This window comes from Augochlora pura, chromosome 11 (assembly GCF_028453695.1).
Source record: "Augochlora pura isolate Apur16 chromosome 11, APUR_v2.2.1, whole genome shotgun sequence".
NCBI classification, from domain to species: Eukaryota; Metazoa; Arthropoda; class Insecta; order Hymenoptera; family Halictidae; genus Augochlora; species Augochlora pura.
In genome coordinates this window covers 17,300,762-17,320,431 of record NC_135782.1, presented here as the reverse complement: position 1 = coordinate 17,320,431, position 19,670 = coordinate 17,300,762, and the positions used below count along the sequence as shown (strand labels likewise).

The 19,670-nt window shown below is 41.8% G+C and overlaps 2 protein-coding genes across 2 annotated transcripts in view; one reads left to right on the top strand and one right to left on the bottom strand.

Moving 5' to 3' along the window:
• Window positions 1–4,981: 4,981 nt before the first annotated feature.
• Window positions 4,982–10,671, top strand: LOC144477003 (uncharacterized). Its single transcript, XM_078194384.1, has 8 exons — window positions 4,982–5,260; window positions 5,403–5,676; window positions 6,028–6,232; window positions 6,489–6,673; window positions 8,235–8,430; window positions 8,683–8,895; window positions 9,389–9,619; window positions 10,318–10,671. Exons 1-8 carry the CDS (start codon window positions 5,079–5,081, stop codon window positions 10,485–10,487), a joined length of 1,656 nt encoding a protein of 551 aa, XP_078050510.1. The 5' UTR covers window positions 4,982–5,078; the 3' UTR covers window positions 10,488–10,671.
• Window positions 10,672–14,741: 4,070 nt separating this feature from the next.
• The window catches only part of LOC144477187 (uncharacterized), a 47,396-nt gene continuing 42,467 nt past the window's right edge, over window positions 14,742–19,670 (bottom strand). The window contains exons 7-9 of the mRNA XM_078194680.1: window positions 18,967–19,113; window positions 18,476–18,698; window positions 14,742–17,572 (exon numbers count right to left, since the gene is read on the bottom strand). Coding sequence (XP_078050806.1) covers window positions 17,374–17,572; window positions 18,476–18,698; window positions 18,967–19,113 — 569 coding nt within the window. The 3' untranslated portion in view covers window positions 14,742–17,373. The remainder of the gene's footprint in view (window positions 17,573–18,475; window positions 18,699–18,966; window positions 19,114–19,670) is intronic.

Below are 19,670 nucleotides of genomic sequence, written 5' to 3'. Positions count from 1 at the left end.
ATTTGATGGTCAACCCGTATTTCCTCGTGCTGCATTTTCCCCTTAATTACCGGGACGCTCGAGTGACCACTGCCCGACGTTTTCACTACGCGTCGATGCTCCACAAGGTAGTTGAAAAGTCAATTACGGAATCGCTTTGCGGCTTGGTTCTGTTCCATTCTTGTGTTCGCCGCGAATCGACATTTCAATTTTCGGAATTTATTTTTGTATACATACGTTTTATTTTTTTATTTTCTATAAATATTTCGTGTAAATATTAATAGAGTTAATAACGTAATATTTTAATAAATATTCTATGTAAATATTAACATCGTTAACAACACAATATGTTAACAAAAATTTTATATAAATATTAACGCCTTGCCCTAAATTTAGTCCAATTCTCTAACCCTTTTACGGGTATCCTAAACCGAAGGTTCTAGGAATTCGACGGTGCGCGTCGTAAATCGCCACGTTTGCAAAACTCCTGTTCCACGGAGCCAGATCTCTGTTTCCGTTGTCGCCCGTGCGAAATAAACGGGGCGGTCGCGGGTTCGATTTTCCGCCGCGCGAACCGGTTTTCGTCGCGCGAAAAAATACCGCGGCGCGGAGTGAAAAAATCGGTCGCGTTGGAATTTCGGATTGCGCAGCGGTGCCGAGCGGACTGAAACGCGGCTACGCTCGCGAGCCAACGCGATAAATCGAGCCGCGCACCGTCGATCTAAACGCTGGAGCTCGATGAAAATCGAACGCGCGGCCGCGTGCCGATCTCGCCGGACAGGTCGACTTTGACCGGACATTTTTCCGGTTGCCGAGGAAATTTATTGCGAAACCGCGCGGCGTTTCATAAATTTCCATCGAACGATGTCAAGACTGTTGCGTGGCGACGTTTGAACAATAAAATCGTCGACTGGTCGCACAATGATACGATTGGTTATGTTTTGGGATCTCTTTGGATCTTAGCTACCTTGTTCGAGAGGATTTTAGTATTATTTGAGTATCTCGCTAGAATACCAACTAGACTATATACTTAGATTAGAGGCCATATTACTGAACTATAGCTGCAATATTAACTAGACTATAACTGGAATATTAACTAGACTATAGTTAAAATATTAACTGGACTATATAGATAGCTTATAGGAGGTATTATAGCTAGACTGTAGCTGGAATATTAACTGGAATATAGCTGGAATATTAACTAGACTGTAGCTGGAATATTAACTGGAATATAGCTGGAATATTAACTAGACTATAGCTGAAATATTAACTAGACAATAGCTAAAATATTAACTAAACTATAGCTGGAATATTAACTCGACTGTAGCTGGTATATTAACTAGACTATAGCCAAAATATTAACTGGACTATATAAATGACTGATATTCTCCAAATCGAATAAATTTCTCTAGTCGAGTCGAGTCGCCACTTACGAGCCACCATGTACACATCAGTCCCCCGGGTACATCACGGTGTTTTCAATCGCGACCATTTTTCTACGTTCGAGAGACGCAGTTCCGAAGCTGCGGTGGCGCGCGCGCGTCTCTCAATATTTAACTACCCCGTACAACTATAGACAACTGCAGCCGCAGAAGGGGTTATAGTATTGTAATTTAGCATTCTATCCGGTCGCACGCCAGGCGGTCTCGCGACTGGCACAGGGCCTGCATTATTTACGACCGGTGTACCGAACGTGCATCGCCGCGGAAAAGAATTCCTCACCGCTGATGATTTATGCCGCTTCGCGCTAGCCACGGAGCTTTCGTAGCATCTACGAACGCCGCTCCGAGCAGCTTTTATCCCTACCAATCTTCCACGGAGTTACTAAGATGGTCCCACTGTTCCATTAAAAAATGGTGGTACGCCGTCGTCGTTCCAACCACTTAGAGTGAATGGTCGACGAGCGAGAATTTGTCTTTGTTGCCGTTCGTTTTGCGATGACGTTGTTTTTTAAGATTTTTAATTGTTGTAAATATATTTTAAATGTATTGGAGATATATTGTAAAATATTATAGATGTACCTTAAATATATTAGAAAATTTTATAAACATATTTCAATCGCATTTTAGATATATTGTAAAATATTACAGATATACCTTCAATATATTAGAAAATTTTATAAATATATTTCAATCGCATTTTAGATATTTTGTAAAATATTACAGATATACCTTCAATATATTAGAAAATTTTATAAATATATTTCAATCGCATTTTAGATATATTGTAAAATATTACAGATATATCTTAAATATATTTTAAAATATTACAGTTATATTCTAAATATATTGTAAAATATTGTAAATATATTTCAAATATATTTCAGATATATTATAATATATCTTAAATATATTCTACAATATTTCAAATATATCTTAAATACATTGTACAATATTTCAGATATATCTTAAATATATTTTACAATATTACAAATACATCTTAAATATATTTTAAAATATCACTGATATATCCTAAATATATTATAAAATATTGTAAATATATTTCAAATATATTTTAGATATTATAAAATATTAAATATTAAATATAAAATATAAAATATAAAATATTTCAAATATATCTCGAACAAACTACAAACCATTACATATACATCAGAAACACAATACATTCACATTACACAATATCATAAATATATCTTAATTCGTACAAGACGGAATCACGATTTATAATTAAAAACCACTAATTACTCTACACACACGATACATGAGTCTCGCTCTCATTACAACGAACCGGCTAATACAAGAGACTGGTACACACGTGCTCGCGCGCGCGCGCGCGCTCCTCGGTATATATCAGCACGGTGTTATTTAATTACCCGAGCGCGGCGGACCGGTATTTCTCGAGCAATTTCGCCGCGCGCCTGTTTCTTGCCGCGAGATCGCCCCGCTCGGCCGATAAGAAACGTAAACATCTTTTCTTGTCCGCGGATCGATTCCCCCCCTCCCCGCCGCGTTATGTCATTTCCGTGGCCCCACGGAACGTGTTGATTTATCGGCAGTTTTTCGACGGGGCTGAACCGAACTTTCATTTCTCTATTCAGAGGACGATTATCCCGTCGTCGGGTAAAATAACTGTTCCGTCATTCTGATAGACAGCGGCAATAGTCACGTCTCGTACAGCAGTTTCGTTGAACAAAGTCGAAAGTACGGCGGCTAATGTCTTCTTTTAAAGCGAGCAACAATGTTCGCCGGTAGCAAGTGCCGTCTCTCTTGGTTATGGTATTCCGTGGCGGTTTTTTCTCGGGTCAGACGAACCATCTTCGGTTGCCGTACTTTCTTCGGCTTCGTTACATGGTCTGCCTGTCTTCTCGGCGTTCTGCTCCGACCGTCTCATTTTCTGTTAATCCATCAAGCTGATGGGGACCTCTGTAGCGCAATTCTAATTATAGAGAGTGATTCAGGAGCGGGACACCGCTGGATATTTATTGACTGAGAAATGCAGTCGCGATTGATATTTCCAATGCAACACCTGTTACACCTGTCCGTGAGCGATTTAATCAATTCTGAGGCCGAGATGAAGTTTCTACGATGACTGCGCGATAATATTCAATTTCATCCAGCGGCTGCGGGAATTGTGACGTTACTGATCGTTTAAACACATAGTACAGATTTTATTATATTTAATTTTATGGTGTATCCCATAGACGTTGGAGGAGGTGGTTCTTGAAACGATTTGGAGCAACTTTTTCCTTTGCAGGAATTTTCTACGACGCTTCGTTTAAGAGTTATTAAAGAAAAATGATGAGCTAATTGGAGAGGTGACTGGGCGGCGCGAGGGCGCGCGCAGGACGCTGGGCGGGGCCTCGGTCATACTTAATTGCCTGCGTTTTTATTTAATAACTCGAGAACGGAGCGTCGTAGAACATTTTTGCAAAGGAAGAAATTTCGTAGAATCTCCTGAGGAATCACTTCCTTTAGGTATTAACCTTTAAACACCATTTATAGTAATCACTATAGTGCGAGTTTAGGGAAAAGAATTTAGTATTATATTTTTACTAGTTTCAGTTGATTAAAATGATTAAAATAGACCATTTTATTATTACTAAATTTCTTTTTAAATTTTTATAAACTTTTTACACTATAGCTACCTGGATAACTGACTACTTAAACTATCAATACTCCTATTATCCCTTGATATAACCTTGACAGAATTAAAAATAGTCTGCACTATACTAAATATCATCGTCTTTTTTGTTACAGACGTAGCCACTGACCAAACGGCGGCGTCGTCGTTCTGGACGCCAACCCTGAAGACCGGCAACATCTTCACAGACGACGCGTCGAACTTCTTCCCGTCCAGCCATGGTCTGGTACAGACTCACCCAGCCGGCAACGTGTTCCGAAGCGGTTTCGGCGGTATTGACAACCTCGGAAGCAGGGGTGTCACGGTCAGACCGCCGAGGACGAGACCCCTCGACTACAGCGAGCGTGCAACCGCGGAATTACGTCGGAATCCGTCGCTGTCTTCGCCGGATGAATGCGCGAGGGCTTGCAGGGAGAACGAGCCTCCCAGGATATGCTACTACCACTTCACCCTCGAATATTACACCGTGCTGGGAGCGTGAGTGACCCCTTTCTGATCCCTTATTGACATAGTGGCTAGACTAGGGTATATCGATCTCAGTCCCTTAGGGTATTCCATCAAAATTGCATAGGACTTAGGTTATGGAGACATAGGGTAGCTAAGGAAATTTTTACTTGTGTGATGACGTGGCTTTGGCAATTTTTAGGGTTATGTTTGTTAATGTATACTTGCCATCTTAGAAGTGTCCTGAAAAACAAGATGAGGTTATGTCAACTGACATTACCTTAAAGTCACTTTTAAGTAACCTGAACTTATTAGAGTATCCTCTAAAATGCTAAGATAATTATACACCCCGTTAAGCTAGACTATCCTCTAAGACGTCAAGATTATGTCAGCAGACTTAACCCTAAAGGTACCCCCAATCATGCATTATACATTCATCCTTGGTCCACAGCGCGTGTCAAATTTGTACACCAAATGCAACCAACGTGGTCTGGAGCGACTGTCAGTGTGTGTTGGCTGATGGTGTCGAGAGAGGTATCCTAACCGCGAACAGGATGGTACCAGGACCTAGCATCCAAGTCTGTCAAGGTGACAAAGTCGTCATTGACGTGGAGAATCACATCGAGGGAATGGACGTCACTATACATTGGCACGGAGTATGGCAGAGAGGATCTCAGTACTACGACGGCGTACCTTTTGTCACGCAGTGTCCTATCCAAGAGGGCAGCACCTTCAGGTACCCTATTTTGCTTTTTTGAGGTTATTGAAGTGGATTTTACTCCCTCATACTTCTCTAGGTCATAGCTTAATCCTTTAGCGAGAATGTAAAGACACAGAGGATCAGTACACAACATGATCTTCTGTTGTACACTTGACAGGTATCAATGGATGGCTGGCAACGAAGGTACACATTTCTGGCACGCTCACACCGGTTTACAGAAGATCGACGGTCTCTACGGAAGCATCGTGATACGACAACCTCCGAGCAAGGATCCCAACAGCCAATTGTATGACTACGATCTGACCACACATGTTATACTGCTCAGCGATTGGTTCCACGAAACTGCGGCGGAACGTTTCCCTGGTCGCCTCGCTGTCAACACTGGACAAGCCCCTGAAAGTGTTCTCATCAACGGAAAAGGACAATTTAGAGTACGTGCTTAGCAATCTGTGATAGCAATTTAGGTTCAGTTTTATACTTAGCTTCGTCTATACTATAAATTATAGCAACTAGTCTATACTATAATTTATAGTAACTAGTCTATACTATAAATTATAGCAACTAGTCTATACTATAAATTATAGCAACTAGACTACTCTCGACTCTGATTTAAATTCCCATTTGAGTACCTCGACTCAGATCAACGTCAACGATTGATTAGACAGCTTCCCCTTATCACAACCCTTCGTATCTTCGTTCTCATATTTTTTCTCCGTCGCGTACACCCACGGTGCAACAAACCAGTAAAGTGTTCACGAAGATCGTATTTCCTGATGCCGCAGGATCCCAACACCGGTTTCATGACGAACACACCCCTGGAGGTCTTCACCATAACTCCCGGCCGTCGTTATCGTTTCCGATTGATCAACTCCTTCGGATCGGTCTGTCCATCTCAGATCACGGTCGAAGGCCACTCTCTGAGCCTGATCGCGACCGACGGCGAGGCCGTGCAACCGGTCAGCGTGGACACCATTATCTCATTCTCCGGTGAGTCATGTTTCTTTTTTCTCCCCCCCCCCCCTCCCTCCGCCATTTTTACAGAACCCCGCGCTACCCCAAGGTTGCGATCTCGATAGTCTCTTACGAAATTTATGAATAACCGTTCGGGATCGCCTAATTGATTCGACGACGGCCTAGGTAAACACGCTGCTATTAATATGCCTATTACAATAAGTTATTTATTGATAATAATTATTGGGTTGTTTTAACTATGAGACACTCATGCTATGGCTCTTATTTCCAGGTGAACGTTACGACTTCGTGATCAACGCGGACCAGCCTGTCGGCGCCTACTGGATCCAAGTTCGCGCGCTGGGAGAGTGTGGTATATCTCGTGCTCAACAACTCGCCATTCTGCGCTATGCCCGTGGGCCTTACCAACCCACTACCACTGCGCCGACGTACGACTTCGGTCTGCCACAGGGTGTCGTACGTAAAAATATCTGTACTATAGTCCTAGAAAGCCTGTCTTCACTTTCCCGCTGTCTTTCAGTTACCAAAGTCTGAAGAAGTCCAGAGATTATGGCACTTGTGGTGGCTGCTTCTAACGCTCGCTACTAGGTGGCTACTTCTCCTGCTGCTATTTGGCGCGATGATTCGTATATATGCTGACTCCAAGCCTCCTTGTGGGAGGGTTTGAGGAAGCGTTCGATAGGGACTAATGAGTCATCTTAGATCTAGGTTTAATGGATATTGAGTCCTCTAGCAGCTGGACTCTAATATGTACTATAAGAGGATCTTTGAGGTTAGGAGTCGACTGGTAGGGTTTTCTGGGTAATAAGTGACCTGGTAGGGTCTATTGAATCATTGAGGAGTATTGGAGATATTGTCTGGATGATAAGGTCTATACTAGGGATTTCTAGAGCCTAGTATGTTAGCTACTAGGGCCTGTAGACTATAGCATGTGCTCTAATAAGGCATGTGGACTGTAAGACTTCCTCTACTAGGGCCTTCTAGACTTTAGTGTGTCATGTAGTAGGGCCTGTGAACAATAGTATCCGCTCTAATAAGACCTGTGGCTCCCTCTCTCTACTAGAGCCTACTAGACTTTGCTATATTATCTACTAGGATCTGCTAGACTTTAGTATGTCATCCAGTAGGACCTATGGACTATAATATGTGCTCTAATAAGGCCTGTGGACTCTAAGACACCCTCTACTAGAGCCTGCTGGTCTTTAATAAGTCCTCTAAGAGTATTCTCGAGGTTATGAGTCTTCTGGCAGGCCTTGCTGGACTCTAATATGACTACTACAAAAGTATTTGAGGTTATGAGTCCTTTTACAAGGTTTTCTAGATAGTAAATGGCCTAGTTGAATCTACATAGTCGCTGACGACTATATGAGAGACTCTATCTCAATGATGACTTCTCTAGAAAATACTACTAGATACTAATAAATTCTTTGACATAGTATATTAGGTTATCGAGTCCTCTACTAGCTTCTGATAGACACTGATACATCTTCTTGGGTATGGTTCATTAGACAATGAGTTTTCTAGCCCTCTACCAACCCTCTACTATTCTTGATGAGTCTTCTATGAGGCTCTAGAGGATACTGAATGAGGACCCTTTGGCTAGGTCTGTTGGATACGGGGCCTCTTAGACACTGCGCCTTCTAGCTGGGTCTAGTAGAGACTAAAATCTCTAGCAGGGTCTACTAAATACTGAATCCTTCTCTGAGGTCTAATAAACAGTCATGGGTACTCTATCACAATCCCTCAGCTATTATATGAGTTTTCTTTAGCTGGGTCTATTGGGTACTGGGCCCTAGACACTGACACCTGTCCTATCAGGCCCAGGACAAAGCAGTTCCATTCCTTCAACTTTCCATCATTCCCAGACCCAATAAACTGAGCCCCAAAAGTACTTTCCCCTTCCACCATCTACAAAATCCAAAATCCGTCTCACTGTAGTCTCCGTTCTCGAGGTCCTAGAAAACCCATTGACCCTTTCCGCCGGCATGAGGTCACCGCCATAAATATCCTCCGTCAGGTGCTGAACCCCCTGGACGCCATATGCAGCCGTGCACGGGAGGACGCGGTCTGTGTGAACCAGCTGAAGAATGCCCGCCAGATCGACCAAGGAATTCTCCAGCAGCGTCCCGATGTGAAAATATTCTTGCCATTCCGTTTCCTCTTCTACAGGCCAGAAGAAGTCTTCCAGCCGCAGACGTATAATCGATTCTTGGGTAAGAACCGGTGATTTCAAAATCTATAGACCGCTCGCCTGGCTACGCGAGCGCGCGCCAAACCGTATCGCGACCATGCCGCGCCGCGGCCGGGTTTACAAGCTGCGCTTTTTCTCGACCATGGCTGTGACGCAACCCGCGCGCCGTTTATTATCATCGGGGGGCGCCCCGACGATATCGGAATTCTTCGATCCCCAGGAACGGTCCCTCCATTCATCGGGCCCCCGTCCCTTTTGTGTGTTTTTTCTACAGTCGCGCCGACCGGGGATCACGTAATCTCTCTCGTCGACGAAATTTCGTTCACGTTCCCGCCGGCGCCTCCGCTCTCGCAAATCGACGACGTCCCGCCCGAACAGTTCTGCAACGGTGACAACAGGCCCGCCGACTGCGGCGCCAACTGCATGTGCACCCATCAGGTCGACATACCCCATAACGCCGTCGTCGAAGTCGTCCTTGTTGACGAAGGTATTATATTTACTATTATTTTATTATTTTCACTGTAGCGTTATTATTATTACTATTCATTATTTAATATTTTTTACTGTAGTGTTATTGATATTATTATTATTTAAATTATTTCGTATTTTTCACTGCAATATTATTAGTACTATTATTATTTTTCTTCTTACTCCCAAATCTCGATTTTTCTATACTTCTATATTTTATTTTCTATATAGTTAGTTCCCTATAATTATTTTTTTATTTTTATTATAAATAGCGCAGTGTTCTCTTTAACACACCTATTTTATTTTAGCTATTATTTAACATCCTCTTGATATTTTTATAATTGAATCCGTCGTGACTGAAGCATTTTCCACGATTTTTATTTCATAAAGTAAATCGTTCAGCCTCAAGGCTCATTTATTATTTATTTATTCAAGGCTCATTTATCCGCGTGTTATTTGATGAGACTCGCAGGTCGATGGAAGCGTTTGATCACGATTAATGGTTTTTGTAGTCCAGCAACCGAACCTGTCGCATCCGTTCCACTTGCACGGTTACGCGTTCAACGTGATCGGTATGGGCCGCTCGCCGGACAAGAACGTGAAAAAGATTAATCTGAAGCACGCGCTCGATCTCGACAAGAGGGGCCTCCTCAATCGACAGTTCAATTTGCCACCTGCCAAGGACACCATCGCCGTCCCGAACAACGGCTACGTAATTTTCCGATTCCGCGCTGACAATCCCGGTAAGCTGACCGAGCCGTTAATCCATTTAGAAAGCAATTTGAACGGCAACGATTTCTCATGCAGTATAAAGGGTGTCCAAGGAAACCGGAGAATTCCTTTGGTTATATAATGCAATTTTTTCCTTTGCAGAAATATTGTAAATGGCTTCGTTTACGAGTTATCGACGAAAAACGAAAATTAGAGGGCGCGCCACGCCTACCGCTCACGCTTTTGGCGGGGGGGCGTATACCTACGATCACGGCAACTCCACGGAATTTATTAATAACTCGTGAACGAAGCGGTTGACAAGAATTTTGCAAAGAGAAAAGTTGTTGCAAATAATCTAAAGAATCGATCCCTGATATTTGTTAATAAATCCAGAACCATTGTTTAAACTTTCGCTAAACGAATATATCACTTTATCGACACTAGAATTAAGAGAAATTTAGAGACTTGTAGTCATCGTTAGAAAGTGATGTAAAAATTATATTACAGCTTGTTAATTTAGATTTTGTTCCATTTGACATATCCACGTATTAGTATGATTCAATTTAATTTTTATTTTAATTTTACAATTGGTATAAGACAATTAGTTTTATAACAAATGAACTCTATTATGAAGACTGTCATTTTGCTTACTATTTGATTAGTTCTATTTACAAATATTTATTATTAATGTTTAAATATTGATTTGGGAAATTATGTTTTTTTTTCTCAGGATACTGGCTATTCCATTGCCACTTCCTCTTCCACATACTGATCGGCATGAACCTGATACTGCACGTCGGGACGCACGCGGACCTGCCGCCGATACCGCCGAACTTCCCGAGATGCGGCGACCATCTTCCGCCCATCACACCGCCATCGCTGTTAGACTCGTTTCACTGATCGATCCTGAGGGGAGCTCAGATATTGAGGCGGTCCAAAGCATACACGATATTCTTAGCGTATTCCTGTAAATTAGTCAGTATGCTGTAGCGAATCATTCCGTGAATATTTTCGCTCCCGCCGGGTCGCGTTCGACGAGGGAGCGCGGCTCGCCAGTGGAACAGAGTGAGAAAGAGAGGGAGATCGATAGGGAGAGAAAGCGAGAGAATAAGTGAAAGACAGTGTGAGAGAATGAGTGAGAAAATGAGAGAGCGAGAGTGAGAATGAGAGAATGATAGTGCAAGAAAGAAGGAGGAATTGTGGTCCCCGAAAACGAGGTGTGAGGACAACGGATAGTAGAACGAGAAAGCGAGTTCAATCAGACAGCCGAAGCCGCTTATGGTGCCGCAATAGCGATCGTTCCCGAGACGGTAATGACTCCAAGATGGCGACAGTCGATATTTATTACGTCCCAGATGGTTTCCGTCCCGTGTTAAGGATCCAGGTTCAGCGACGCCGGCACTAATTTACGCGAAATCCGTCGCCGCGCGACGTAAATGTGGGATAAATAACATTTCACTGTCATCAAACTATACATTACGTTAATAATAGCAGCACCAGAGGAGAGCTGAGACTCTGACGATTAAAACGAGCCCAGACACGACAGAGGTCGGAGCACTTTGACCTCGGAGCTATATACCGAGTGACCAAAATAACTGTATCACATTAAATCACTTCTCATTTCTCATTACAAAGTAATAACTATGGTCAGGATCTACCTACTCACCCATAATTAGTCACCTGACGATGTATTATATTTTCTTATTCATTCAAGACTTCTGTAAAAAAGTGATACATTTATTTTGCTCACCCTGTATATCTCCAACGGCTCAAAATCGTCCGAATTCCGTCGTGTTTGTACTCATTTTAACCGGAAGAATCCCAGCAATCCAACGGCGTCGCTAAAACAAGTCTTCCACGCGAATTTCGCCAAGCGCCGCTGTATTTTGCGTCGAGACGTAAACGCGGGACGGGCAACCGGGGTTCGTCGATCGAGCACAACATCGTTCAAGCCTGTCGCGCGTGCGTTAGCCAACATTTGTAACTGTGTAAATAATGTAGAAAATAGTCGTTACATTTAACCGAGACAATTATAAATGTTTCGCAGGGGGGGGGAGGGGGTTAGAAGTAGAGCGAGAGAGCCGGTCGCTGTAAAAGAGTAGCCGAAACGCGATCCAAGTTTAGACAGCGTACATTAACGCGTCGTTGGATCGTGTAGAGGCTCCTCGAAAGTGGCTCACGTTCTCGTCCTTGTCTCGGCCTTCTTATTTGTCGTCCGGCGTAGATCGATTAAGGGTGAAACACGTGGTCGCGCCGGCCACGTGGTACGTAGGGAAAAAAACGGAAAATCACGGACAGGACAGAAAACTCGATGAAAACGCAAAAAATATCCGTAGAGATTAGAGCTGGGGGTGTCCCGTTGGTGGACGAGGAAAAAAAACGGTTGGTCGGGCGTCGCGTTCGCGAATCGCACGGCCGCCGGCCCAGGGAACAAATAAACCGCGTAGCATAATTTTTCATTCGGCGGGACGATAATTCCATTTTATCCTCGCGCCGATTCTCTACTATTTATTCGCTCGCCATGGTTCCCTCGATCGTTGCCGTGAATTGCAGCTGCGAGACTCGCGAACGAACGCCGACCGCACACGGGGAGAGGATCGTTTTCGTACGCGATCGTTCCGCAATTACTTTCATACGTAATGCTTCTTCTATTTTTGCTCCGAGATCGAGGACTTCAACCGCAACTAACTGTTGAATGCATCGCGGTGGGTGCATCGTCGCGCTTCGAGGAGGAGAGGATGCCTGAGCGAAGGTAATTCGTACCTGTCACTCGTGTTTGTCGTTTGATGGAACGTCGGCCATTTTAGCGTCAAGCGGTTTATTTTTTGGGGGGGACGTACCCTGGGGGTTTGGAGGCAGATGGCATTCTGATCGTTCTGCAAATGATTCGTTTAAAATGATTTATTTTGACAGATCTGAAATTAGTCAGCGAGGGTTTGGACTTCAGATTTTTGGACGATAGTGTGTTGAAGTTGTGATTTTGGATGCGACGTAGTTTTATTTCAGACTGTTGGATGTCAATCTCTTTGCTTCAGAAATTTGGATGTTAATCTCTTTGGTTCAGAAATTTGGATGACAATCTCTTTGGCTCAGACTTTTGGATGTCAATCTCTTTAATTCAGAAATTTTGATGCCAGTCTCGTTGGTTCAGAAAAATGGATGTCAATCTCATTGGTTCAGAAATTTGAATGTCAATCTCTTTGATTTAGAAATTTTGATGTCAATCTCTTTGGTTCAGAAAAATGGATGTCAATCTCATTGGTTCAGAAATTTGGATGTCAATCTCTTTGATTCAGAAATTTTGATGTCAATCTCTTTGGTTCAGAAATATGGAAGTCAATCTCTTTGGTTCAGAAATATGGATGTCAATCTCTTTGTTTCAGATTTTTGGATGTCAATCTTTCTATTTCAGACTTTTGGATGTCAATCTCTTTAATTCAGACTTTTGGATGCCAGTTCTTGGATGTTAATCCATTCACTTTGGAGTCTTGGATGTCTGTCATCATGCTTCAGACTTTTGAATATCAATCTGTTCATTTCAGACTTTTGGATGTCACTGATTTTTGGTGATAAAGTCTCTTAACATCAGACTGTCGGATGTCAATCTTTGGATATTAGCCATTTGAACATAGAGTCCTAGAAATTAACAATTTGACGATTATCATCAAAAGATAATTCCTCCATAGTAATTATTATTAAATCATTGACCTATATATAATAATAAATCTAAAACAATCCTCCTACAAATCAACGATCTAAAATAATCCTTCTGTAAATAAACAATCTAGAATGATCCTTCCACAAATGACTGCCCTGACATGATCGATGTTCAGCCATTATTCTTCAAACGATGTTTCCAAGATAATTCTCCTATAAATCATTGATCTTCGTTACGAATAACATCAACCTTATAAATGTTCTTCTTCGTTAATTAATTTATTTGCTCAGTTTTCCCATAACGACGTGTCTTTTTTTTCGTTCTGTTAACGTATTAGAAAAGCATAATCGCAATTAGGATCCTTTATCGAAGCTTGAGTCGCCCGCGATTGGTGCATCGCCGCTGCATTTTTCTGCGTTTCTGGAATTCGAGTGTCGAAAAACCCTCTTTTGTATACTTTATTTATGCGACGGAACGCCGCGCCGCGCACGCAGCGTCTCCCAAGTTTATGGTGCACATAGAGATGAGTTTTCGTGTTTTTTTTTGTACAGGTAGTATTTAAGCGAGCAACTCGCGTATACTCCGTTATCAGATAAAGATGTACATTTAATAATAAATTTGTTTTTAAAAGCTTGCCACATTTATTTTCCCACTGTATCATCCTCTATTTGGGTCTTCTGGGTTAGGTTCTCCTGGGTTAGGTCTTTGTTAGACCAGAGTTAGACCTGGATTAAGTTTGGTACGTATAAATATAAGACATAATTTTTAATAAATTCTTTTCGTAGAAGTCTTTCAGTTGACATTGAAGTCTTGTTTCGTGGATTTATTATAGTCCAGGCTTAAACTAGAACTAAACTAGGCCTAACTTATACTTGCTATGTTCAAAATAATTTGATGTTAGTGAAGTCTATATTACATTTAAGTTAGTTCTTGGTTAGATCTAAGTTAGGTCTAGGTTCGGTTGGACGCAACTTACAATTGCAACGTCCAAACTAATTTCAAAATCGCCTTTGATAACTAATTTCACAGAGGCCGTTAGAGAAGTCTAGATTACATCTAAGTTAGGTCTAAGTTAGGTCAGACCCAAGTCACACTTGCAACGTCCAAACTAATCTCAAAATCGTCTTCGAGCAGTATACCTATATCTTACAGAGGACATTCTCAAAATCTAGATTACATCTAGGTTAGTTCTAGGTTAGGTTTACGTTAGGTCTAAGTTAGGTCCACAGTTTTCCTTCAATATCTCAGAAACTAAAGCAGATAGAGACTTCGTACACAGAACAAAGTTATTCGAAACAATACTCTCTACAACATACTCCAAAGCTGTCACTTTTGAATACAAAATTTACTAGATATTTTTGCAAATACCAACAATTATTACAATATATTAAAAATATTCCAAATATGAAATATATTCAAAATATTATAGTATATTAAAAACATTCCAAATATAAAATATATTCAAAATATTATATTATATTCGAAACATTGAATTTAAAAATTGTTTCAGTCGCTCCATTGAATTTCCAACGGTATCGTAGCTATGAGAAGCACAAGTGGCTCGTACAAACCACCACTTAGCCTAATTAATTTTTTTACAATCGCGCGATAGAAAGATCCATCGACCCAGCTTTCCCGAAACCGCGGGTCACGCGGGAAACCAGACTGCTCTCTTCATTAACGTTAACGAATACCACTCTCGGTTGAACGAGGTTGCAAAACCGTCGACGCTCCGTGGGCTCGTTCAATTAAGCCCCCGCCGAAGAATACAGTTAAGCCCGGACGAGTGCCGTTCGTTCCCAGTAATTAACGAGACCGAGAGTGAAAGCAAATTTTCGATCCTGCAACACGTGATGCTCCACATTCACCAATTAAATATTAATCGACGCAGAGTTGCAGGCAAAAGTTTCTGCTACTTGTGGTCGGAAAGCAAAAGCGAACTCGTGGAAAAATCATCAATAATTATAAGCTAATAAATTGGTCTCAACTCGACCATTTCAGTGGTATTTATGCAAATAATGCAGCAATAATTTTCTCATTCGTTGGACAATTTCGTTCGTAAAATATTTTTCCTAATAAATAAAAATAAATAAATATAAATGAAACAAAATTCGATAAAAATTCAGTGAAACATAGGGGAGGGAGCACAGGAAAGACTCGATGATTGTCCTTAAACGTTTAATGTATTTGTAGCATGTAATCGCGACTCGTTGAACATGGAATGTTTCATTGAGCATAATCGAATGGAAGATATATATAATATCGTGTCAAGAACGGAACAAAGGATCGGCCGTCGCATCGTGCCCGATCCGACGCACTATTTTACACGAGAACGCGGAGTTCTCGATCGCGGTCGTCGCGGCCGGTTTCGCCTAACTGGACGGCAACAGAGACTACCCTAATTTTGATGACAGAAGACAACGATGCGATCCTCGCGAAGGATGAAATCCCGATCAATGAATTTATGTACAAAACCGTTCGCCTAATTCCACTTGCCCAGACAGCACACAGACGTCTTTAAGACTCGAATGTCTTATTCACGGCCTACGAACGGCCTAGGAACGTCCTGTTTTACAAATCGAGACGTTTAAGAGACGTCTTATGGACGTTCGTAGGCTGTTCGCAGGTCGTTCTTGGATTATTTTTATTTTACAAGTTTAGGAGAATTTTGGAAGAATTTACTATATTATGACGGGTGTACTTTTAAGTAAATTATGTTTGTAGAATTTAAAAGCACTTGTTTGATTTAGTTGAGAACGTAAAATATAGCTTTATGATATATTTTAAGTGCCTTAAAGACGTCTCCCTTCGAGCGGTAAAAGGACGTACAATTTTGGACGACTTGAGGCCGTCTTTAAGACGTCTGTTAAAGGACGTCTGTTCTGGGATATTTTTAAGACGTTTTAAAGACATCTTTAAGCCGTATTAAAGACGTCCCAAATAACACGCCTGTGGGTCATCTTAAAAATATCTTTCAGACTTTTAAAGGCGTCTTTAAGACGTATTAAAGACGTATTAAAGACGTCCTTAAGACGCTATAAAGACATCCCAAATGACACCTCCTTTTACCATCTGAAGTAACAGGTCTCAAAGACGTCCATTTTAGGACTTGGGCCATCCAGACCAAAACTGGACCTAAAATGGACATTTCCAAGACGTCCGGCGATCATTGGGCGAATTAAGTACAATACTTAAGCGCGACGTGGTAAATGCTAAGTACCTATATTTATGACTATCATATGATACATACACGATCTAGCAAAGAAACCATCCACCCACCGTGGACACGTGACAATATTAATTATGTTCTTTTCGCAATAACAATGGAAACGCCATGAGAATTTTTCATTTCGAATTCGTACGATTTAAAAGAGGTTCGACGTGCCGTGGCAGGCAGAAGGCGAAGATAACTATAGTGATAGTTGAACATTAGTACAAAAATACTCTTCAAGGCAGGAATTGTTTAACCTTTTTTTTCTTGTTTACGTAATATATTAGTAGTAACTATTAAGGACACACGGAGTTACGAGGATCAATCCTTAAGGCGGCGACGAAGCGTCGAGGCGGTGGTCGCGAATCACGAAACCGTGGCCAAAACGTCTTTTTAATGTTTATTCTCACAATTATTTACCTCTTTTATTTAATTATCTACGCGTTCGATAATTAACAATTTCTGCCACATTATTACTTAAAACTGTTCCACATACTTCCACGAATGACATACATTCCATAGCAGCGTTTTAAATATCAAAAATATAATTCTAACATTTTTCAAAAAAACACTGCTTTGTTTAAAAAATATTTAAAAAAAATATTTGTCCAATTTTTTACAATTCATATGGACATTTTTATACTCGTCTATTCGATGCTGCTGACTTTGATCGTGCCATTCAGTTTATGTTTAAACAATATTTCTTCGCAGTTAAGATTAATATTAACAATTATGACAATCGCATTTCGGCCAGCTTTTTGCGAGACGTTGCCACCGTGCATCGCTGTTCGTACAGCGGTGACTTCGTGTCTCGACACCCGTTACACAAGCGTTGTTAAAACGATGAATTACTATGTCGGATCGTTCAATCGAATTGTTCTGATCGGTCGTCGGAAAGATATTTCGTTAGGCTATATTTATTTGCCGGAATAATGGGAGCCGATGTTCGACGGCGGCCCTCTGTGATGGTGGTGGTGCTTCTGACCCGGCCCGGAGTATCTGCTTCCCGGCCGCGAGTGAACTATTGCGTAATGGTCGCTGTTCGTCGATATCGACCTCGTCGAGTTCATCGTCGACCCACCGGAAGCGTATCCTTGCTTTCCGTTCAGAGAATACCTGCGAAAAATCCGGAAAATTGTAGCATCGATTTTTCATAGAATTTTTGTTAGTTTATTGAAAATTAAATTTGTTAGTTTATTAAATTGTGTTCGTTTTAGAGATATAATCGTGGCACCAGTGGATAGCTGAGATTTTTCTGATTAAAATGAGTCCAAACACGATGGAAATCGCTTCAGGTTAAGCCTCTCGCTATATACTGGGTGGGCGAAACGAAGCGATCTTTTTGGAAATTTGATTTTCTTTTGATAATGTGCACAGAGTCCATGAGAAATATTTTTCAGTTCAAATGGGAGACTGTTACGAAAGACAGAAAAGTTTTCTCACGATTATAGCTATTGTAAAATTAATTCAGAAATATTTTTATAATAAACATTTTGGTTATTATTCCATTGAGCTCAAGGTGTCTTCAATCATTCATAATTCATGTCTAAAGATATTGTGCCCTGACATTTCTGCACAAACTGTCAAATAACAATTACTATACTCAAAAAGATCACTAACTTTTGTCCACCCAGTATATTACAAATTAATTCAGCCTCTAGAATGGTTAAAAATCATCGCAACTAGGTCGTGTTGGTACCGGGAGAATCTCAGCTATCCAACTATGCTAAAATCGCGAAGATAGAACAAAAATTTCATTCGCGACATCCCGTAAACCGCACGCGTTCTCAATTCTAAGCAGATCGCGTGGCCCGTTCGAACTTCCTAGCCAGGTTCCGCCAATTAAACCGTGCGCCACAGCAATTAGTCTCTCGCCGAACAAGGTACGGGTAGCCATCGGGTAAAAAATGCATAATGAATCCGTCACCTGTTACCCGGGGTAGAAATAAATCGAAGGGATAGTTAGCCGGTCGAAACGAAAAAAAGAAAAGAAACTAAGAGAAAGGTGCGGAATCAAACCTCGAGCCATATTGGGAGCCGTGCCAGCTGCGATAGGGATCGTAATCTTCGATGATCGATGGTTCTTTCTCGATGATGTCGGTCCTGGTGCAACTGCAGGTCATCGCGGAGCAGAGGAATATGTTGATAATGAGCATAATGAGGAACAGAATGCCAAGAGCTACGGCCAGCCATAGCAGCCATAATGGGTGGACGGTGCCGTCCTCGTACAGAGTTTGTACAGCTATTAAACAAGATATATCGACATTGAAACCCATTAAGAGTTTATTTCCAGACAAAGGTTCATCGGGAGCCGGCTAATTAATTAATCGTTCCCGGGAAAAGTTCGCCGATAATTTTAGTTACGGTATCGTCTGCGCGCACGCCCGGAGACCCGACGTATACACACACGCGTGTACGAGGCTCTCGTATACGGGCGCGCGTATACAGGCGGGTGACCGCGTGCGTGCACGTACAAGGGGGCTATGAAAAGTAGTCGTTGGAATATTTACATGGCGTTTGACCAGGGTCAAGAACGAACACGCTCGTGCCCGCAAGAAGCACTCCTTCCTCGCCGCTCACGCTCTGCCCATTAATTAAAGACGCTCCCTTTATTTCTTCCTCGTTATCGCCTTCGCAAATAGGGATACCGCAGCTTCCTGGAGGAAAGAAGATTAACGCTTTAACGTTGGCGCCCCGGTTATCCGGCGCAGCCCCCCCCCCCCCCCCGCCCGCGATTTAGGGACTGTTTTACACCGGCGACGTTATTGCGACATTTCTGTCCGACGAGTTGCGATTTTATACGGCACGCTGTCGCGGAAGTATTCCGGGTAGTTGATGTCCTTGATAAGACGGGGATTGGTCGAGGATAGTTTCACGGTTGCGATAATGCACTGCGGGGATTTGTTTGCCGAGATATTAGCCAGACGCGAGAGGAATGTTGATTGTTTAATGGAGGAGGAAAGGTTCAGGTGAGGAAGAAGGGTCCAAAGGAATTGATAGAGTGTAATGTGGCTGTAGATCTTATACGTAACCATGTGTTAAGTGTCGTGATCGATCAGAAAATTGCTTTTGGAGTAAAGTCTGCAAATGACAGTATTTTGGATATAGTCTTTTGGATGTAAAGCTTTTTTAATTTTTTAGATGGTAGACTTTGGGCTGAAAGCTTTTGGATATAGTGTGGTTAGATGTCAGTGTTTTGGATATGAAGTCTTCA